The sequence below is a fragment of the Felis catus genome, chromosome D3 (genome assembly GCF_018350175.1).
Source record: "Felis catus isolate Fca126 chromosome D3, F.catus_Fca126_mat1.0, whole genome shotgun sequence".
NCBI lineage: Eukaryota > Metazoa > Chordata > Mammalia > Carnivora > Felidae > Felis > Felis catus.
The window spans coordinates 93,693,971-93,716,367 of NC_058379.1; the positions used below are offsets into that span (position 1 = coordinate 93,693,971).

Consider the following 22,397-nt stretch of genomic DNA (forward strand, 5'->3'; position numbering starts at 1 on the left):
CGGCGGGGAGGCGGGGGAGGTGTTTTCCAGCTTTAAAAAGGCAGGAGGCAGAGCGCGGCCCTGCGTCAGAGCGACACTCAGAGGACTCCGAACTCGCCGGCACAGTCACCGCGCCGGGTCGGGCGGCCGGGCGCGGGCACCGGGGCGCGGGAGCACACCGCCGAGCCCCCGCCACCCCGCCACCCCGCCACGCAGCTCGGGCCCCAGGGCCGCGGCTCGGCCCGCCACGCGCGCACACGCCCCCCAATGACATTTGTCCGGGGCGGGCGGCGCTGAGCCGGGGGAGAGGTCCCTGCCTTCCCGGGAGACCCGGCCGGGGCGGCGGCGCCGAGCGCCTCCCGCTCCTCCTCCCGCTCCTCCTGCTCCCCGCCGCCGCCGCCGCCGCCGCCGCCGCCGCCGCCGCGTGGATGCCAAGTACCAGTTTTCCAGTCCCTTCCAAGTTTCCACTCGGGCCTCCGGCTGCAGTCTGCGGGAGCGGAGAAACTTTGGGGCCCGCGCCGCCCTCCGGCGGCACCATGAAGTCGGCGGAGGAAGGTAAGCCGGCGAGGCCGCCGCCCCCCCCCTCCCCCCGCGCCCCCCGGGGTCCCGGCCCGGGAGCGGCGAGCGGGCCGGGCCCGGGTCCGCCGCCGGGAGGGGCGCGGGCGGCGGGGCGCGCGGCGCGGCGCGGCTTGGGAAGCGGTGTCCCCCTGGTGTTTCCCCGGAGCAGCCCTGGTCTCGAGCGCGCCTTCCTGCCAATAGGTGTCTCCTCTCCTCCAGCGCTGAGCGCAGCCTCGCGGCGGAGCCGCTGCACAAACCGCGTTCAGACGCAGGCGGTCCGGGGACCGGGCGAGGTTAGGGCCGTCGCCACCGCAGGAGACGCCTTGCGACCGAGCCAGCAGGTTTCTTTGGGAACGAAGTTCGGCCGGTTTCGTCCCCAGCGGGGGCAAGGCCACCCTGCGGCCCGGGAGAGCAGCCACGCGGCGTGAGGTGGGGGTCTGCGCCCCTCCGCGAGCTCCGCCGGTGGCGGGCGCCGTCTCGCCCCCCCGTCCCCCGCCCCCCGCCCCGGCTCTGCCTCGCCGGTGGCTGGACCCGCAGGACTCCAGGCATCAAACGCGCTGTCTGGACACAGCCCCTAATTCAGAACATTTTGCAACCTCGCAGAGGGCGAGTTCCAGCCGGAGAAAAGGCTTCAGGATAGTTTGAAAAGGGACCGCCAGGTTTCAAGCCGCTTGTTTATAGCCCCAAAAGTGCGGAAAGTGAATGAAGCCTGGTGATGGCGACTCCGCTCCCGACAGGGGGTCTCACGGAGTCCCCTTGGCCCGCTGCCCTTAGAAGCGCCACCACCTCCAGCCGGGCGGCCTGGGGCTCCCACCGGCTGTGCTCCCGCAGGTGTCTGAAAACGGCCTCCCACCGGGCTGATCGGCATCCTGCCAAGGCATCGGGAGGGCGATTGCACCCTGGGGACCGGGAGACCCCTCCCCAAAGGCCTTAGGAGCGCCCGATGTTTATTTAAATTATTTTAAGACAGCGGGCAGACTTGGTAGTGAGCTTTTGGGGCGGACGTGCTTCCGAGGACCAGAACTTTCCTGCGGCATTTGCAGAGCAGACTTAGAGCCGCGTTCTCGCCAGGTTCGAGAACCTACGTTCTTTAACAGAGAGGAGCCCAGGCCAGTCGGTGCGCTCATCAAACGGAGATCGATTGTTTGCCGGGTGTTTTGTGTGGTGGAGGAAGACGTGCGTTTCTTACCATTTCGTCCCAGTTGAGGGGCTGTTTAAATGTAAATACCAGGTGATGGTTATGGACCGAGCTCTCGCTATTGGAACAGTTTCTAAAAAGTGTGCTGAGGTTTTGCTGTTGGATTCTGGGGCACCGTTTTCGGAGTGTCTTCACTTGAACAGCCGGTGGCCCATCCTGCAACAACCTCTCTTCTTTCACAAGGAAAAAAAGCCATCTGGGGGGGGTGGGGATTCTTCCTGTTTCCTGCATTTGACAAAGGGCCTCTGCAGAAAAGACAGCAGGCCAGGTGCCGCGAGGCCTTTGGACCAGGTGAATAGCAGTGTATGTCGTGAGAACTGCGAGGCGAGGCAGCTAGAAAGCGTGGTCGAGTCCTTCAGGGAGACAGGCTGAGGGTACGACAGGCGCTCCGTTTTCTGCAGGTCAACGCCTGCCCAGCCTAGCGAGCGCTGGAGGACGCGGGATCTGTCCCCTCCCCAAGGCCTGACTAAGGCGTCAGCTGCTCCTGTGAGAATCTGCGTGATTCCCCGGCACTTCCCTCCAGTTTAATGAGCATCTGGGTTGAAGCTCATTAGGCCTGTTGTTTCTGAAGGCCTTGTGCTTGTTTTTCCGCGTGGAGAGCGCAGGGAAATGCAAGGCCTGGTAGGTAGCCACCCACCCACCCATTCCGAGGTTGCTCCACACAGAATGCCCCCGGGGCTCTCCGGAACAGAACAAAGCTCGCTCTGTTCTCCCGACACTTAACTTCGAGCCGGCCGCGCAGTTTCCTAATCCAGATTAGGAGAGGCCTTGCTCTATCACACCCAGGGCTGGAGCTCTGTGCTCCCACACCCGCAGCCTCAGAGACTAAGCGCCAAGCTAAACATTTGCATCAGGACAGGAGTGTCTGCTGAGTTGGCAAATAGCTCCACACCATCTACCAGTTGAAAGGCACTCACCGGGAGGGGGGTGCTGGTAAGGGGAGCGTTTAAAAACCTGGCCTCCCCATGGGGTGGCTTTGGTTGGGGATCTGAAACTAGGTTGGGGGCGGCGGGGAGCTCAGCCTTAGGCAGGGCAGGGCTGAGTCCTGGTCCGCTGGCCCAGGTGGGAAGCTGGTGGGCACCCGTGTGCGTGTGGAAGTGCGAACCCACTTTCTCTGAAAGTGGTCGAACGGTCGACCAAAAAGTTTTCGTCTAAACAGATGACAAGGGCTGTTGTGTGTACATTTTTGGTGGGGACTAGAAGGTGGCTGCAGAGAAAACAGCTGGAAAGAAAATGAAATGTTGCGGCTTCTCAACAGAAACAGACTTCCATTTGCCCGAAGGTCAGCAAAAAAAGCGAACTAAAACAAAACAACCCTCCAACATGCATCTCAAAGTGAGCACTATTATTAGAAACTAAATCAGGCCAAAGTGAACTATAGTTTATCACTGGAGAAAACCAGGCATTTTGAAAAGGGTCAGGGGAGAGAATCATGGGGGGGGGGGGTGTCACGTGATTTGCAGCTTATTTGCTTCCGGAAAAAGCAGTCCCCCCAGGGCAAAGGGCCTGCAGGGCAGAAAGGAGGGCGCTCGTTCCTTAGCGGACCAGCAGCAGTGGCTGCGGTCCCGCCCTCCCTCTCTTGGACGTGTCCTTCTCCGTGGCTGACGCTCACTCTCCTGTAAAGTTCGCGTGTTCTTGCAGATGCCAGTTGTGCGTGGCGCTGAGACACTGGAGACAGTCAGAACGGACGGCCGAAGCAAAGACGTAGGAGACAATGGTGCCCAGACCTGCCTTGTACATTAGATTTGCTGTGCCCGGCTGCTGTGTCCTAGCCTTGGGTTTCAGTCCCCACACACTGAACCTTTGAAAGCTTTGCAGTTACTTGTGGACGCGTAGGAGTGTGCACGTGTGTTTTAAGAAGTTGCAGGACTGAAGCAAACGGTGTTGCAACGAAGCGAGGTGGCAGGTGGGCACGAGCCTGTGAGGAAGACGCCACAGCACAAAAGGGCTGCTGTGCGCCAGCCAGCGGCGCGTAGATGTGCGCAGCCTGCGGGCCACAGCAGAGCCTCCCACTGTACGGGAGGGCGTTTCCGGTCCCTGCGGAAACCCGCACGTTTCCTTGGCATTTGCGGGTGATTTGGCCACGGGGGCTGAGAGGTGGTGCACCCCCCGCTGCCTGTCCAAGGGGCGGGCGGGTTAGAAAGCGAGCACAGCTATCCAGTGGACTGCATCCGCACTGAGGCGAGCGCCGGCCTCTGGCAGGACGTGCATGTTGTAGACTCAGGCAGCAACCAAATCCTCGCTCCAGACGAGGCTCCGACAGTTTGAGAGATTTTTTTTTTTTTTTTTAAACTTTTACACAAATTTAGCAGGCGGGACGCAGTCTCCCGTCTCGGTGACACGCAGTTTTCCATCTTTGGGCCACTCGGTGCCTGGGAGCGGCGCCCTCTCGCCCCCTGGGACCCGGCGGGTCCGCGGGCGGGGGGCGGGGGTCCCAGACGCCCGCTCTCCGCCCGCGCCCCGCCCCCCCCCCCCCCCCCCGGCCCCCAGCCCCCAGCCCGTCGGGCGCGGGCCGCGGGGGGTCTGGCCGGGGCGCACGTGGACCCCCGGACGCGGGCGGGGGGCGGGGGACACGAGGGAGCCGCGTGCGCCCCGGCTGCCCCGGGAGTTTATTTAAAACTCGGAAGCCGGCGGCCGGCGAGCGGCTTGTTTATGTCAACCCGGAAACGGCGGGGGGGCGGGGGAGGGGCGCGGGGGCGGGCGCGGGGGAGGGGCGCGGGCGGGAGTCACGTTACCCGAGGACGCGCGGCCCAGCGCCGGGCGCAGCCGAGCCCCGGGCGGCGCGACCACAGGTGCCCGCGGCCGCGGCCCCGAGCCAGGCCGCGACCCCGACCCCGACCCCGACCGACCCCGGCCCGGCCCGGATCGGGGCCAGGGTCCCGCCCCCCTCCCTCCCAATCCTAGACCGGGACCGCCACCGCCCCCCCCCTCCCCGACCCTGACCGGACCTTGACCCCCGACCCCAGACCCCCTACCTGACCGGCCCCGCACCTTGACCCCAGACCCTGGGCCCCGAGCCCGGATAAGGACCCCAACCCCGACCTGGCCCATCCCAACATGACGGGGCTGGAGGAGGACCAGGAGTTCGACTTCGATTTCCTTTTCGAGTTTAACCAGAGCGACGAAGGCGCGGTCGCTGCCCCAGGTGGGTCCGCGCGGGGCCTGCGGAGGGGGCGCGGGCGAGGGGGGGGTGCAGAGGCCGGAGGTGCGGGGGCCTCCAGTGCTGTGTTTCGGGGTGCGAAGCCGCAGGTGCAGGACCCTGGCGGTGCAGGGCTGGGGTGGGGGGCGCAGGAACCGGATTGAAGTCAGGAGGGCTGGCCTGGGGGTTGTGCCTGGGGCCCCCATCCTGCCCCTAGGGCGCCGAGACCCAGTTTAGTGGGGAGTTGTGGGAGGGTGGGACAGGCCATGTCGCCAGTGGCCACAGGGAGAGCATCAGGCCTCCTGCCCGCGGGTCACACTGTGGGGTCTCTCGGGCACTCATGCTGGAGAGGCGGCTTCTCCAGGGTGGGGGTGTGCTGCTTCTGCCAGGGGACACGAGTGTCCGAGGCCCTGGACTTGGACACTGTCGAGGGACAGGTGGTGAGCGGCCATTGCCAGAGGGCAGGGGGCCATGGAGCCCCTCCAGACCTGTCCCTGAGCGCCCCGGAGGCCCCGGCCCCTCCCGGAGGAAGGGAGGAAGGGAGGAAGCGTTAAGTGAGTCTGCCCTCAAGAGCGGGAGCCTTTGTCTCTTTCATTTTCTCCTCTGCAAAAAGAAAGGTTTCAGTTAAACAAACAAATAAACGAAACCTCCAGCCTCCCGGAGTGGATGCTCTTGAGTCGGAGTCAGAACTCGAGCTGAGCTGTTGAATGTTCACAGCCAGCTCCTGGTGGCAGGCGCTGTCTGCGGGGCGGGAGGACTGGGGGGGGCGGTGCGGGTGCAGGACCCCCAGAGTGGGGCCCCTCACCTCTCCATTCTGGCCTGCCCACGTGGCGCTAAAGCCAGGAGGCTGAAGGCAGCTCTTGGCGCTGATGGGACGGCATTTCTGCGATGACTGTATAATATTTTCCACGTCGCTCACCACCCCTCCTTTAAAAACTGCAACGTCCTGTTCGTTTTTAAAGAATAAACGTTGCAGCCAGGCAGAGGCGGCCTGAATTTTGTCATCTGCACCCCGTTTTCGTCTTCCACGGCTGTGGGTCTCCAGGCCTCCGGGGTCAGTGGGAGCCAAGGCAGTTCAGGAGAGGCTGGGACTGGAAGGGCCGTGGTCCCTGGGGCCGTCTTCACTTTCTTCCCTGAGTCTGGCGGATTTCCAGCCCCCGGTTTCAGGCACTCAGCAAGTGTCTTTGCCAAGAGGCACAAGGTGAAAGTGGGGGCCGTGCCTGTGACTCCCCACCCCCCCCCCCCCCCCCGACCGTGGTGTAAAGGCCCATCCTGGGCAGGGCCTCCCAGCACTGTCCTCCCACCACTGGGCCCTCAGGGGTGCTGCTGTGCCGAAAGGCTGGGGGGCACAGACCCCATGTGGCTTCTGTGGTTGGGGGCTTCCAGAGCTGGGGAGGACCTCGCCGCCTCCCTGTGCCTCCCAGAATGTCTGCTCCACACTCAGAGCCGACCCTGAGCCGGGAACCTTCATAAGGCTGCTTTTAATCCTCAGCTCAACATGTGCCCCAGCCCCCAGGCTCCCAGGGGAGTACGATCCAGGGAAAGTCCCCTGCGGGAAGGCTTCCAGGGCGCCGGCACCTGGGGCCCAGCATTCACCAGGCTTTGGGTGTTGGGCGGTCCCGAGCAACTTGGAGATAGCTCTGGGCAGAGGAGGCCAGGCAGAGAAGGAAAGGCCTCCTTCGCATCATCACGTGTTAGAAGTGTAGGAAACGTTCCTCTTTTAACGTATTTTTCTGAGAGATACTTGTGTTTTGTTTTGTTTTGTTTTGTTTTGTTTGCATTTTACTAAGACTGCCTTTAAGAGCACTTTTAGGTTCAGGGCTGAAGGAGAGGATGGTGGAGAGATTTCCCCTAGACCCCCCCCCCCCCCCCCCCCGCCCCGTCCCGCCTCAGCTGCCCTGTCATTTAACACCTGCCCGGAGAGGGCACCTGTTACTGTGCTGGACCTGTATCCTCACCCACAGTCCACAGTGGATGGTAGGCGGCGCTCTTGGTGGTGCACGCTCCGTGGGCCTGGACACACGTACGAGGACACGTGTGCACCGTGACCCTACCTCACAGAGCACTGGCACACGAGGACACGCAGGCAACGTTCCTGCACCCCACGGGGTCCTTGCACGGCCCCAGACACCCTGTGGACTCCTTCTCCTCCAGCTCCTGGTGACCGCTGGTCTGTACTGTCTCCGTAGTTCTGCTTTTTCCAGAATGTCTTCCAGTTGGAGTCATACAGGATGTAGCCTTTTCAGACCAGCTTCTTCCACTCGGTGATGCGCGTTCCGGTTTCCTCCGTGTCTCTTCGTGGCTAGTGGTAGCTGATTTCTTTCTGGTGCTGGGTAATAGTCCCTTGTCTGGATGGACCGGTTTATTTATCCATCACCTGCTGAAGGACATCGGTGATTGCTTCCGGGTTTTGGCCATTATTTAATGAAGTCCCTCCTCTTTGTTCTGAAAATTGACATATCATAATTATTAAATGTTAAAATATCACGGTGTTATAGTAAGCTGTTTCGTTAAATTCTCCAGCCTTTACTGGGTGATAGAAATGGCTTCACGTTCGTTCTGGAACGAGCCTGGATGTAACTCCGTGAATGGGTAGCTGCCCCTGCGCTGGGCTGCGAGGCCCGTAACGCGGCCTGACGGGCCGCCGGGCGCACGGAGACGGGCGCTCGGCCGCAGGGGCGCGGGGGCACGGACCGGGTCTTTGTCACGGCTCCCCCTGCCTTAGCGGCATCCCCCACCCTGAGGAGTCGTGGGTGGTGGGCCTCCACCCCCGTCACTCTGGTCGCCTCGTGCTCCCGTTGGGCAGGAGGCATGCACACGGCTTCCGTCTCGCCTGGCGCTTGAAGGGCTGGGGCGCACAGAGTTCCTTGTCCCCAGGACGCTCGGCAGGCCCAAGTAGTCACCGTTTGTTGAGGGAAGGGAGAGAGCACGTTTAGAACGTTTAGAACCATTTGCCCCCACTGAACAGGAGGGGTGCTTGTGCTCACAGGGTCCCCGCACCCCCCCATCCCATCTCTGGCGGCCCCAGCGCCCCCAGAAGGCTGGCGGGGCCCCTTTCTCAGGCTCAGGACGGAGCTGCCGCGTCGGCCGGGAGGCGGGCACCGCCCTGCTTCCCACCCGGGCCGGAGCCCGGCTCCTAAGTTATTTTGGCCCCGAGCTGCGGTGCTGTCGCTGTGGCAACTCGGGAGGAAGTCGGCCAGGCCTGTGGGCCCGGGCTGGAGTGTCCCCGGCAGAAGAGGCTCCTCCGGGCCTCCAGGCTGGCGGGCGTGGTGCCGGGTGCCGAGGGTGGTGTGTCCCAGTGTGCACAGAAAGGAGACCTGTCTGCGGGGACCTTTATTCCTAAGTCCGTTGTCAGGAAGGTGGCGGTGGCAGGAAGAGACCCGGGGTCTCTGGTGCTAGGGGCTCGGTGAGTGTGGGTCCTGCACCCTCAGGGGGCCTCAGGGGGGACCCTCAGCTTGCGGGACCGGCGCCCCTGCATTCAATGTGGGCGGCCCACTGTCCGCACTTTGTCCCGAGGTTCCGGGATGTTCCATCAGGGTAGTTACTGGCACGAGGGTGTTTTCATTCAGGGCCTTTGTCAGAGGAAGACTGCAGCTAATAATGACAATTCCTTGAAGACGGGGAATGAGAAGGTGAGGGCCTGAGGGACAAGAGGTGTGCGGGGCGCCCGTGTGGCCCGGGGACAGGGGCGCCGCGGCCGCAGTGAGGAGGCCGCAGAAGGCTGGGGGGGAGGGGCACCTTGGGGGCAGGTGGTGGTGTCGGTGCGAGACCTTCCCGGGCAGGTCGTGGGGCCCCGGGGCTTCCTCGCGGTTCCGTGTGTGCCCCGCGGCCGCCGGGCCTGGGCCGCTGTGGCGCCGCCTCTGTGTGCTCAGGAAACAGGGCCGGGCGGCAGGCTCCCGCGTGGAGTGTGTTTCAGTTTTGTTTTGCTCTGTTTCCATCACCTGGGAAATTGCTGTCTTGCTGCCTGGTGGCCGTGGGGCCTCGGCGAGAAGGTCTGGTCGGGCGTCTTGGAGGACAGGACCGGGCGTCACCGGTGTGCGGTCCTCTGTCCAGCCCCGTGTCCTGCGGTCAGGCCCCAGCAGACGCCACGGGGTGGGGGGGTGGGGTCCTGGAAATGGAGAGCATCATTCTGTGAAGGACGAGGGGAGCCCGGCGGGGGTGAGCCCGCCCGTCCGCGCTCCGCCCGTCGCCGCCTGCAGGGGACAGGCCGGCAGGGCCAGGCCGGTGGCCGGGATGACGCCCAGAGGCCGTTGGCTTCAACACCAGACACATGGATATGCTTTTCTGGTGGTGGTTCGGAAGTGACAAAATTGTCTGGTTCTGAAATAGATTCTTTCTCAGAACGGGAGGAAATAGTTCTGACAAGTCCGAGCGCCGGAGAAGCCTGGGGGCGGCCCCCGTCCCACCCGGGCGTCCCTCCTCGGGGACACGCACCTGCGTGGGGCTGGGACTCCAGTGCGGACGGCGGAGGGGCGGTGCGCGTCCTCAGAGGACGGGCCACGCCGCTGTCACTCTCGCGCGTGGAGCCTTCTGAAGGTCCCCATGATACTCGCTCGGACCCGGGCGCGGTCTTTCGCGCTCCCCTGCTCTGCAGGTGACTGAACGCTCGTTGGCAGACGGCCGGGTCCCAGAAGCAGCGGCAGAAAGTGGCCCTGATGGGTGTTGAGCGCCTCGGCGGCTCCTGACGCGACATGAATCGGCCTGAACGTCTCAGGGTTGTTAAGAAAGTTACTGGAAACGTTTTCACTGAATCGCTAAGTAACGCAGATTTGAATACGGCTTAGGTGGGTCCTCAACCCCAACGGAGCGGGGAGCAGGCGGGAGCCCCCGGGCGCGGCAAGCAGGGACGTCTCCCTTGACGTGTTTTTGCCCCGGCAGAGATACTTCCATCATCCAGCGCCCAGCCCCGCCGTTGTGGGGCCCTCACGAAGGTCAGGCATGTGGCTTTCCGTCTGTAATTTGTTTAATTAGGGAAAGTTGTGTTTTAGATGAGTCTTTTTTTTTTTTTAAATGAGGCTTTTTGCTTTTTCTTTTCTCATTGACTCATGTTTATTGACAGTGTTTGGTTTACGTAAAGTCCCCTCGGCAGTTCCACAGCCCAGGCCCATTGTCTGCTCCTCCTGGTCTCTTCCAGATCCTTCTAGAAGACGGCGCTCCCGGGGGCACACCGGTCAGACCGGCCGCGCCCCCACCCGCCGTTTCACCCAGAACCCGCCTGTGACCCCCCGCACGCCTCCACCGGCTGTGCAGTCAGAACCTGGGGCCCAGGCACCTGCTGGGGGGGGGGGGGCAGTCCTGCTCGGCTGTTTGGTAGGATTTGTTTTTTAACTCTTCGACTACCTTCTTGCCAACAAATGTTAGCTCAATTGTGGGCTCAACCTTCTCTCTTTTTTACGTTTATTTTTAATTTTTTAAGGAATCTCTGCCCCCAACAAGAGGCTCAAACTGACGACTACGAGATGGAGAGGTGTTCACTGCACTCAGTGAGCCAGCCGGGTGCCCCAACTCTTAAACTGTGGATGCACCGTTTTACTTTTTTTTTTTTTTTTTTTTTTTAATTTTTAAAAATTTCCTTCTGAGGGAGAGTGAAAACGAGTTGAGGAAGGGCAGAGGGAGGGAGAAAGAATCCCAGGCAGGCTCGCATGCTCACCGCAGAGCCCGATGTGGGGCTCGATCTCGCGGCCCTGGGATCCTGAGCTGAGCCCAAATCAAGAGCCGGCTGCTCACCCGACTGGGACGCCCGGGGAACCCCACCCATAGTGCTCTTTTAACCGGGTCAGGGAATACAGGGATCGGTCCATTAAACTTCCTTTGAGGTCCAGACAGCCTGGGAGCTGGTGGGGGGCCCATCACAAGGGACACCACTTCCTTGGCGGTGACCCAGCACGTGGCTTTGTGACACACATTTGTATTTGTGGCGTTTAACATTCCCCCTCAGCCCCACGCCCGGTGCTCTGTCTGCTGGAGGCGGTGATTCCCTTTGAAATGAAAACACGTTCCTCACCGAACGCTGGGATGACATGTGCGTCACGGGTCCGAGGGCTCTACGGCAGGGCCCACGGTCCGTGTGGGTGTGAGCGCCCCAGCCACAGGCGGGCCAGGGCCTGGGGGCCTCGTCCACCAGGAGGGTCTGGCGAGGTGCCCCTGTCGTCGGGACGTTGCCACCCGGAGGACAGAATGTCGAGACCGCGCTGGTCCTGGGAGCCCTTGGACCTGAGCCCACAGGCGGGCCGCACAGTCCGAGCTGCTCCAGGGAAGGCAGAGCCCCTCATGCCTGTGGCTCAGGGCTCGCTGGGGGCCCCCAGGGGTGTCTGGCCCCCCCCCCCCGAAGGCCAGAGGGGGCCGAGACCACAGGAGAGTAGCAGCGTGGCTTTCTCGGTGGTCTGGGAAAGTGTGTGTCTGGACAGGTGTGACGGCGGCGCGGGCAGGTGGCGCCCAGGCGCCCAGGGCGCGGATGCGGGCGGGGATGGGGCGTCTGCAGACCTGCGCTCACTGCCCTGCGGGCGGGGGCTGCGGGCGCCCAGAGAGGCGTGTGCGGCCGGTGCCAGCGGTTGTGGGATCGGCGCTGCTGGCTGGGCGCCTGCGGCAGCCCAGGAGGCCGGGGCTCCGTGGCCGGCAGCGAGCCGGGTGCTGGGGACCAGGACAGCCGAGCGTGTCTTTCACTCACACTCAATTTTGCAATCTGCCAAACACACTAACGTCGTTTCTTGACGTCTGATTACTAACACTCCTGTCCTCTGAGTGTGTAAAACGGACTCACGCTCTCTTTGCTGATATTCTGCTTACTGATTATGATACTAATACGCGGGGAAACGTGTTTAGTACACGAGAAGGCGTGTGGCTGCGAACAAACGTTTTCTGCTGAGGTGGATCTTTCTGCTGAGACCCCGTTCCGTGCGGAATGGCCCGGGTGTTGGCGCCCCTGCTGCCCCTGCCTCGTCCTGTCTGCTGAGGATCCAGAGTCTGGGTTGGGCCCTCCTTCTGGGGGCTTGTCCCCTCGCACCTGCCGGGCCCCTCCCCCTGATGATGTCCCCCTCAGGCACCTGTGTGGCGGTTTGCCGGGTCCGGGTGTGGGGATGTGCACACGTGTCCCCGGGGGACACGGCCGCCATGCCACCTCTTCCTCAGGAACCGTGACCTTCTCCGGGAAGTTCCTTTCCAGGGTTGTAACTTCTTGATTTTTACCAAGACTGTAATCGTATTTGTAACTTTTGATTGCAGTTCCTGTGTTCAGGTGTCAGTGGCCACGTGGGGAGCATGGGACACGGTCCCAGGGCAGGCGGCCCGCGTGGGCCCAGCTCCCCACCTCCTGCCCTGGGGAGACGAGGGGCTGGTCTTTTCCCCGCCTTCAGTGTCCCGGGTCCTGCTTGCCCGCAGGGCCGTGGGAGCAGGTGGGGACCGAGACGGGAGGTGGGCGGCAGGGTGGCTGGGCCGTCCGGACGGGATCGCGTCCTGTCGCTCCCAGCGTCTGGTCTCCCCAGGGGCAGTGCTGCTCTCTCTCCCTCGGCAGAGCTCTGCCCACGCTGCCTCCGCCAGGGCGTCTTAGCACCGCTGCCCGCCGAGCACCTGGGGTGCTCTCTCGGAAAGGGGGTGGGCGCCTGCGCGCTCTCCCCAGGCCACCTGTGAGGGGCCTGGAGGAAGAGAGGCCATTTGGGGAATAGCAAGCAGGTTTTCACGGGGGGCATTCAGAGCAAGAAGGCAAGAACTTCTTGGTAGCAAGGACGGAAGAGCCTGGGTCTCCAGAGAGCGTGGTTGAATGGCTCCTTCTGGAAAAAATAAGAACAGCTGCAGACCCTTCCCTATTTAGGGTGCTAGACTGCTTCCCGTGAGCAAATACGATGGGGTTCGAACCTGTACTTTGAGACCCTTGATTCTCCAAGGTCGGTCCGTGTGGGTCTCTGAAACAGCACAGGGGCGGCACCCTCGTCGAAGGGAGAGTCTTCCAGGCGGCAGTGCCCTTAAACCAGGGGACGGTGTAGGGTTCCATGTGTGCGTTTCCATTATTCAGAGACTGTGCAGTACTCCTCTCCAGGCCAACAATAATGAGGCACCAAGATGTGGCTCCAGAAATGTGGCTTTCCTATGAAAAATGACTAATTACACTGGTAATGATTTTTTAGAAACGTTTTTCATTGAAGTTATAATTAGCATATAATGATTCTTAAATACAGCTATGTGCCACTGTCATCTGCTTCCCAGGCCACGAGAGACCCCAGAAAAGGTTTCTGTCGGATCCTTGGGTGTTATGTCTGTAGCCAGTAGTTGGGACATTTGACAGCGATTAGCTCATTGCATCTCTTTACGTGTCCAGGTTCCTGTAGCTAAAACCCACCCATCCGCCCACCTGTCCCTCCACCCATCCTTCCATCTCCCCACCCACCACCCATGCATACGTCCAACCGTCTACCCACCCATCCTTCCACCCACCCACATTTCCATCCACCCATCCATCCATCCGTTTGACAAACTGAGGACCTCATCTGTGCCAGGTACAGTCATAGGCTCCGAAGACAGCCACGAAGCAAGCTAAACTAAAGCAGGCAAGGGGTCCTGCTGTCACGGAACTTAGCTCCTTCTGATCAAAGAGGTGACGACCGAGATGATGTTAAGTGCCGAGGAAAAGAGATCGACCGGGGTGTCTGCAGGGAGAGCGGTTGGGCTGGGGACCGAAACCTGGGAGGGTGGCCGGGGAAGGGGGCGTTTGCGTGGAGAGCGGAAGGGAGGGGGGGCGGACAGCTCTCTGCGGGCAGGAACTTGGGGCAGAGGACGGCCAGTAGGAGCGTGAAGGCGGTGTGAGGTGCAGCGGGTGCCCTCGTGCTGCAGGGCGGAGAAGGGAGGGGAGGCGGGGTCGGCGCCCGGGGTCCCGGCCCGGGGCTGCGCGGCGCCGACGGGCTCGCCAAGCTGTGCGCGTGCTTTCTGACGACCGGCCCCTCACGCCGTCTTCTTCTCTGGCCCCTTTCTAGAGCACTACAGTTATGCACCCCCCAGCATCGGCACCGCTCTGCCTCCCGGCCCGGCTCACCCCTCGCTGCCGGCTCTGTGCCACGACCTGCAGAGTGCCGCCCCGGGCATGCCGGGCGCTGCGGCCGGCCAGCCCCCGGGCTACGGGGGGCCTGTGGACGGCGGGCCCTCCGGCTACCTCCTGTCCTCCAGCCACATCCGGCCCAACGGAGCCCCCGCCCTGGAGAGCCCCCGCATCGAGATCACCTCGTACATGGGACTGCACCACGGCAACAACCAGTTCTTCCACGATGTGGAGGTGGGAGACGTCATTCCCAGCTCCAAGCGGCCCCCCTCGACGGCCACCCTGAATCTGCCCAACCTGGAGGCCTACCGGGACCCCTCGTGCCTGAGCCCGGCCAGCAGCCTGTCTTCCCGCAGCTGCAACTCTGAGGCCTCGTCCTACGAGTCCAACTTTTCGTACCCCTACGCGTCCCCGCAGACGTCCCCGTGGCAGTCGCCCTGCGTGTCCCCCAAGACCACAGACCCCGAGGAGGGCTTCCCCCGCGGCCTGGGCGCCTGCGGCCTGCTGGGGTCCCCCAGACACTCGCCCTCCACTTCGCCCCGCACGAGCGTCACGGAAGAGAGCTGGCTGGGGGCCCGCACGTCCCGGCCGTCGTCCCCCTGCAACAAGAGGAAGTACGGCCTCAACGGCCGGCAGCTCTCCTGCTCCCCGCACCACTCGCCCACGCCGTCCCCGCGCAGCTCGCCGCGGGTCAGCGTCACCGACGACACCTGGCTGGGCAACAGCACGCAGTACACCAGCTCCGCCATCGTGGCCGCCATCAACGCCCTGAGCACCGACAGCACCCTGGAGCTGGGCGACGGCGTCCCCGTGAAGGCGCGCAAGACCGCCCTGGACCGCTGTCCCTCGGTGGCGCTCAAGGTGGAGCCGGCCGGCGAGGACCTGGGGGCCACGCCGCCCACGTCTGAGTTCCTGCCCGAGGAGGTCCCCCCCTTCCAGCACATCCGGAAGGGCGCCTTCTGCGACCAGTACCTGTCGGTGCCGCAGCACCCCTACCAGTGGGCCAGGCCCAGGTCCCCGACATCCTACGCCAGGTGAGCGGGGGGTCGGGGGCGTGCAGGGTCCGCGGGGCGGCGCAGGCGGCTCCTCGGGCCTGGTGGCTGCGGGTCGGGATCCGGGTGCCCGCGGGGCCGCTGCCTTCTGGCGCTTTCCGGGACGCCCGCGCGGCCCGCGGCAGCCTCAGGGTCTGCCCTTAGAAGCATCACGCGTTCCCTGGGCCTCAGCGCCCTTCTCCCCGCGTGGCTGTATTCAAATCTGCTTCTTGTAAGGACGCCCTCAAACCTCGTCTTCACTTAATTATCTCATTAAAGGCCCCGTGTCCCAACAAGGCCACGTTCTGAGCTGCTGGGGTGGGGTTGGGGGGGGCGCTCCCACACGTGCGTTCAGGTGGGGACCCGCCGGCCGCAAGGAGGGCGCACACGTGTGCGCTCAGCATTTTTTCCATAAAACCAAACGATCCCTGTTTGTGTGCTTCCCTCCGCTGCTCACCCGCTCCCGTTCTCCCGCCTAATTGCCACCGTGGCGTCGCTGCAGCTGGGGCCTCGGCGCTGCGATTCCCCAGAGCCGCAAACCCCGCTCCCCGCGGTCCTCGGAGAACAGCACGGCCTCCCGTCCCGGGAGAGCGGCGCCCGCTCCCCGCAGTCTGGCGACGGGAGCTCAGGCGAGCGTCTCGGGCTGTTGATTTTACTCCTCAGCGGCGCGCGGGCTGCGCCACTCCGCCGGGTCCACTTATCCAGCCCGGCGTTTTTATTTTTAACTAAATAGCCTTCCCGACAGGTGGGCCACTAATGCCGCCTGGCAGAGTGCTTTCTGCACCTCGAGCTTTACCAGCACGGAGACGGGCTTCCCTCGCGGCGCGGGGCGCCTCCCTGGACGCCCCCGTGTGTCCCGTGTCCTGGGCTCGCCGTCCCGTTCCTTCCGTCCCTGTTCTGTGGGAGGGCGTTCCGGAAGCGACACTGGGGAGCGGCAGCCACCGGCTCCGGCGAGCGCGTCCGCAGCATCGTTTGATTCAGAATCTGCTCTGCTCAGAGCCCGTGTCCACAGCGAGAGCCTGGGGCGCGGCCGCAAGGGGTGATGGGCTCGTGGGTGCCCGGCGAACCCGGCTGAGCCTGGAGAAAGTTTGTGGTGGGAAACCAACGTGACGTCGACTGGATTCTTTTTTTAAATGTGTATTTATGTATTTTGAGGGAGAGCGCGTGCACGCGTGAGCGAGCACGGGGGGAGGGGCAGAGAGAGGGAGAGAGAGAACCCATCCTGAGCGGGCTCCGCACTGACAGCCTGACGCGGGGCTCGGTTTCAGGATCCGCGGGATCGTGACCCGGGCTGGACCGGCCGAGCCCCCAGGCGCCCTGTTGACTGATGGCCTGCAGAGCGTTGAGCTGGCGGATGCTGCCTTCCTGCCGGCGTGCTGTTTAGGGCGGGAGTCGGTGACGAGAAAACAGGAAAGCTCGAATCACCACGGACTTTTCTTGACTCGTGCCACTTCTATCCCAGCTTCTACTTTGCATGGTACGAAGCTTAAGGAGCGGATGTATTCAAAGTTATCGTCAAAACAAATGTGTTTCGGCACCTGGATTTAATTCGTAAACATGGGAGTTTTAAAAATCCATTTGGAGGCATTTAAAAATTTTTAAGAACCTTTTATGCCTGCTGTCCTCTCTATAATTTTCGAGTAAAAATAAGACTGTTTCCAAGCCAACGGCCATAAGCACACAGGCTCACATATCATAGTCTCCGTGGACCCCGAAGGCCACGGTCCTCACTGGACTCCTCGGGCCAAGGCCACAAGCACGAAGGAAACCGTGGCTCAGGGTGAAGCGTGACGTGTCGGTGACCCTGTGTGCTGGTCTGTGCCCTGGCGGCGTAGGCGACGGACATTTGTTTCCCGGGGTCAGAGGTCAGGGCGCCAGCGGGTTGGCTCCTGAGGCCCGTCTTCTTGGCTTGTGTCTGTCCAGATGTCCCCTAGTTACAAGGACAGCAGCCACTGGACCAGGGCCCACCCGGTGACCTCACTGTAACGTGACCCCATGCGCAAACACAGTCACATTCTGAGGTCCTGGGGTTAAGACTCCGGCCCAGGAATTTGGGGGGGATGCAGTTGAGCCCGGAGCACCCGACGTGGCCTCCGCGGTGAGGACGGCAGGACGCCTTCGACGGTAGCTCCCCCTTGGAGGCTCGCTCAGCTGCGGGGCGTCTGCAGGAACGCGGGTGTCCCTGGCAGGTTGCTGCTGGTGCGGACCAGAGGAGTCCGTCCGTCTGGTCTGTGCTCAGGGCCCCGCGACGTGCCCCTGTCACAGTGCCCGGTTGGGAGCGGGGGAGGGCGCCCGGAGTTCCTATGAGCTCGGCGAGCAAACACGGCACGTGGGGGGAGGGTGGAAGCTAACCTTTCCCCCTGTTTTGGTTTCACAGTGAAATATGTTTCCTGGTCCCTTGTCCTGTTCCCATGCTGTCCTGTCGGCTGGTGCCCCAGGGCAGCCGGGCCACAGGGACAGGCCGTCGTACCCGCGGGAGAGGGTGGCCGCATCAGGCTTCCTGTCCCACTCTGGCCAGCGCCTGGGACGTCAGCGGGGTCTCGGCTGTGCAGCCCCGGGGCCGAGTTTGTAACAGCCTCTGGAGTCTGGGATGTGGAGAATTCATCACCACAGATGTGCCGGGTGCACTTTTAATCCCATCCTGCCCGGAAAAGGAGCTTTTTAATGAAAAGTGTGCAACACTAGCCTTTCCCAAGAACTCTGGATGCTGTGGGATTCTCTCCCTTTTGAGGTCTTCTTTTGTCCGTACATTTATGGCGACCCCTCCGTGCAAAGCATCCTGATAGGCCCACGGCAGTCAGAAAGGATACTTGGTTCTTGCTACACTTGAAGAAATTGTGAAACTAGCCATAGTGTTTCATAGAACTTCATTGCTTTATAGTTTTGACACGTTTTAGAGTTTAACAGAACGACACTTCTGTTCTCAGAGCTTGGGAAATACACAGAAACTGCATCAATGTGTCTGAGTCCCTCTAAAATCTAGAATTTTCTAAGTCTTAGAGGCAGGCTGTGAGCCTCTTCAGAAAGGAGAGGGTGTTTGCAGTGATGATGCCAGTGATAACCGCTTCCCAGGTCAGCCTAGACTCCATTGCTGAGGCAGCTGGTGTGTGTGCAGAGGCTGGGGGGGGAGGGGGCGGGTGTGCGGAGGCGGGGCGGCTGGGGGGGCGGGTGTGCAAACGCGGGGGGGGGCGTGTGCGCGGAGGCGGGGAGGCTGGGGGGGGGCTGAGTGTGCGGAGGCGGGGGCGGCTGGGGGGGCGGGTGTGCGAACGCAGGGGGGGGCGTGTGCGCGGAGGCAGGGAGGCTGGGGGGGCTGAGTGTGCGGAGGCGGGGGCGGCTGGGGGCGGCGGGTGTGCGAATGCGGGGAGGCAACGGGGCGTGTGCGCAGAGGCGGGAGTCTGGGGGGGGTGGGTGTGCGCGGAGGCGGGGAGGCTGGGGGGGCGGGTGTGCAGAGGCGGGAGGCTGGGGGGGCGGAGTGTGGGGAGGCTGGGGGTGCTGAGTGTGCAGAGGCGGGAGGCTGGGGGGGGTCGGGTGTGTGGCGGCGGGAGGCTGGGGGGGAGGGGGGGTGTGCGGGGAGGCTGGAGGGGGCCGAGTGTGTGGAGGCGGGGAGGCTGGGGGGGGGTGGGTGTGCAGAGGCCAGAACGGGATGAACATCTGAAGGCCTGACTTACAAAGACACTAGCTTACGCTTGGTGACTTCTAGACGGTAGATGTCAGAGGGCAGCTTCTAGAGGCTTTTGCGGTGGCACGAAGGATCTCAAGTTTCGGTGGGTGCTCTTGACTCCTCGGGTCACTCGGCGGACCTGGTGGGTGTCCGTCCATTCAGTGCACAACCGCCAGTGTTGGGAGTTGCCTCTGTGCGCGTGGACCCCTTTTTTTCTAGGACAGGCTCACGGGACGTGTCAGCTTACAGGGTCTTAACGTCTTCGGCTTCTGTGCCCAGAATCATCTGAATTTGCCCTCAAAGTGGCATACTTACGTGAGGAATATAGACGGATAAGGAAACCGGTTTTGGAAGCGCAGAAGCGTTCTATTTGAGTTTGTTTTAAAAATTGTGTTTCTAAGTAACGTCTGCATCCAACGTGGGGCTCGAAGCCGCAACCCTGAGATCAGGAGTTGCACGCTCCACGGGCCGAGCCAGCCGGCGCCCCTAATGCGATCTTCTGTAGCATCAACCTCCCACTTGCAGAACTAAATTCCTATACGGGAAACTTTGCTCTTTCGATTTGAGCTCTTGAAGAGATTCACTAGGGGGCCAGGTAACCTTAATGACCGTCTTTGCTCAGAGCTGAGCTGGGTCAGGGACCTGGGGAGGCTGTGCGTCTAGGGCGGCGTGCTTGACATTTCTTTCAGGTTTTTGGCTGCAACACCGGTGATTTTCATAGCGTCCCCGGCCCTTGTGCCCGGCGTTAGGTGCTGGCTTCTGGAAGTCTGTCGACCCCGACTGATTTTATGTTTTCTGAGTGTCTCAGAGTGTGTCCTAGCTTCGCGTGAGATTCACCTGTAGGCTGCTAACGCTTGGGACCATCGCGGTGTCCCGGGGGTCTCGCCCCCGTCGCACCCCTGTGGGAGCCCTGGCCCCGCGCCGTCTGTGCTCAGGCGGTCTTGGGCCAGCCCGCCGGGGTGTCGGCATGTGGCTCGTGGCACAGCCGCAGGCCCCTGGAGGAGGCTCGCCGACACGGAGCTTTAAGACAGGAGGGAGCCTGCTGGGCCGTGCCGTGGGGCCCCGTGGGGACTCTGTTGGGTCCCCTTTGTGCTGGCAGGACGCAGGTGCAGTCGGGGACGCCCGTTAGGGCCCTGGCTGTCGAGGGGCAGAGCCAGAACTCGGCCCGTGACCCCTGACCGCTGCTCCCAGGAGACGTGTCGTGGAGGGCGGGGTGGGCGTCGGGACGTGCCCGGAAGTGACGAGAACGCGTCCTGCTACAGGACGCTGAGCGCGCTTCCGGGGCGGGCGGACGCCCAGCACACAGGTCCGGGGGAGGCCAGAGATTAACCTGAGGCACAACCCCTTCCGGGGTGAACCCGGCATCTAGGGGGGAGGATCCAGGCGCCGGCTGTCCGCGTCTGGGACGCCGAACGCGCCGTGTCTGCTTGCCACGCAAGCACGTGGGCCGAGAGGCTTTGCGGAGACCCGGGCCTCTGCCTCCCGTGCGGGTTCTCTCTGCTTTTACCGAGCTCACGGCCGACACCTGGGAAGGTGCTTCGCGGCCAGTACTGCCTCTGCCGTGAAAGGTGAGCCTGCCGTTGGCGAGCGTAGTTAGCGGCTGTGTGGGGGCGGGGAGGGCAGGGCCAGGCGGGCGAGGCTTCTGCCCGCCTCTGCCATGCTTGTCCCAGGTACGTGTGCAGGACGTGGCCCTTAAGTCAGACCACCGAGATCCGGACCGTGGCTCATTTCATAGACCGGTCAGAGGGTGGGAGGAGTTACCGCCTCGAGTCTGACCTGTGCCCGGCCTGGTCCTGCTCCTGTCTGTCCTGTGCACACGGGGCCTTCACGGGACCCCAGTGTGGAGATTTCCCAAACAGTGGGGGCCCTGCCGGGAGCGAGCGCCCCGTGACACCCTGGGTCGGTGACCGCAGACAGATCAGAATTGATCTCTGCTCGGGCCTTTCCCTCTGAGGAGAGGGTGCGGGAAGGGGGTCGTCCACCCCCGGTGTGCGGTGTGGCCTGCCGCCAGGCCAGCTCCTGCCAGAGACCGTGGTTGTGCCGGAGACACATTCAGGACTAGACCTTCCATGCAAAGCAGTAGGACCTGCTTGCCCGTGTTGCTTGGTTTCTTGAACAGAAACTACTTACGTATCACGATGGGGTTCGCTTTTTTATAAATAGTTCTAAACCGTCATCTGCGAGCTGGGACACACAGTATTCGGTCAGTTTTCAGTAAGCAAGCAACTTGCCTGAGGTCTCGCTTCTGACGCAGGTGGTCTGTGCCCTGCGTGCCGCCTGCACGTGGGCCGTGGGGCAGGTGCATTTCCGGACGAGGCCGCTGCCCTGAGAAAGCGCACGCAGCAAACCCCACCTGTCAGGCTGCCTTCGGCTCCGCGCTGCAGGGACTCGGGGGCCAGGGCGTCTCTGAGCCCCGGCACCACCCGCACACTAGGTTCCCGGCTCTGTGGGCGCTGATCCCTGCCAGCCCCGGGGGGAGGGGCAGGTTCTAGTCCTAGCGTAAATAAACGCTTCTCCTCCAGAGCTCGAGCCGCCACGCAGGGACACGCAGGGCGCAGGAGCAGGGAGTTACCGCGTGGTGCTTCCGTGTTTAGTGCGGTGACAACTGTGCGACTTTATCGCCGCTGCCGTGTTGTTGCGACGGCCCGTCGAGGCGGACGGTCCAGGCCTTCCTCTGGTGCGCAGGCCGCTTGTAGGTTTGAGTGGACGGTCGCCAGAATGTGGTGGTTCATCCCAGTGCCCGTGATCTCACACACGGTGAGATCGTGCCCAGTTCTCCAGCCACGTGGCAATGCCTCGATTTCCCTCGGCATCACTCCCCACAGGTGAACGTGGCCATCTGCGGGGTGGGGGCACGGTGACGAGTGCCCCCCTTCCACCGGAGCCTGGGGTCCGGCAGGGCTGTCAGGGCCGAGCACTGTGGCCTGAAAGCCTAACGTGCCCCTCCCCAGGGCCCTGGACCCGGGCCCAGAGAGCTCCTTGCTGTGGGAGGCCGTGTGTGGGTAAGTCTCATCGTACAGATGGACAAACCGAGGTGTGTGGCGATTTCCCAATTTAAAATAAAAGAGTAAGAAGCCACCAGGTCCCGTAAGGTTCTGGATGGCACGGCCTGCTCACTGGAGGGCTCTGTGCTCTGAGGCCACATGCGGATCCGGGCCCCCGTGCTGGCGACTCGTCCCAGCCGGGGCCTGGAGCTGCTCAGCTGCAGGGTGGGGTCTCGGTTCCCATCACGGAGGGGCGTGCGGGCACGTGGGCCAGAGGCAGAGGCCGTGGGCGGTGGCTGATGCTTGCAGAGAAGGGGCCGTCAGCTCTGGCCGAACTGGGGACAGGCGCCGCGACCCCCGCAGGCAGGGCCCGGGACCACGGTGATGTGGCTGCGGCATCCGCTGGCACGGGGCTCCTGTGGCCTGAGCACAAGGGCTCGGCCCCAGACAGCGTCCCCGGCGTGAAATGCTGTGCTTGGACGCATCCCTGACGCGCATCCTGAACCGTTGGGTTTCTAACTTCACGTTAGAGAAGGAGTGGTCGCTATTTGATGAGTATCCAGGCTGCGGGTCCCCTATTGGAACTGAACGCATTGAGTGACCTCAGCTGTGTGTCTGTCCCTGCCTGTCCCGCGTGCTCCGCCCGGTGGGAGAGCCTGCTTCACGGCACCTTTGCACCCCAACCTGCGTGAACTTGGAGGTCCCGAGTTTCTCAGTTTTTATAAGCAGCGTGTGGCTGGTGGCGTTCTGCTGCCCGAGTGCCACCGGGAGAGGTGGTCTGTGTCCACACAGGTCCAGTCTAGTCCCGGAGGGGCGGAGCGC

General features: G+C 62.9%; 1 protein-coding gene across 10 annotated transcripts in view; it reads left to right on the forward strand.

The window, feature by feature from the left end:
* NFATC1 (nuclear factor of activated T cells 1) overlaps positions 1-22,397 on the forward strand; it is a 105,982-nt gene continuing 83,585 nt past the window's right edge. For 2 of the 10 annotated variants that reach the window (XM_023242130.2, XM_045041304.1), the window contains exons 1-2: positions 11-534; positions 13,838-14,933. In XM_023242130.2, coding sequence (XP_023097898.2) covers positions 408-534; positions 13,838-14,933 — 1,223 coding nt within the window. In that variant the 5' untranslated portion in view covers positions 11-407. Of the gene's footprint in view, positions 535-4,646; positions 4,881-13,837; positions 14,934-22,397 lie in introns of those variants that run through there. The other 8 variants (XR_006587822.1, XR_006587821.1, XM_045041302.1 and 5 more) reach the window with 8 other exon arrangements.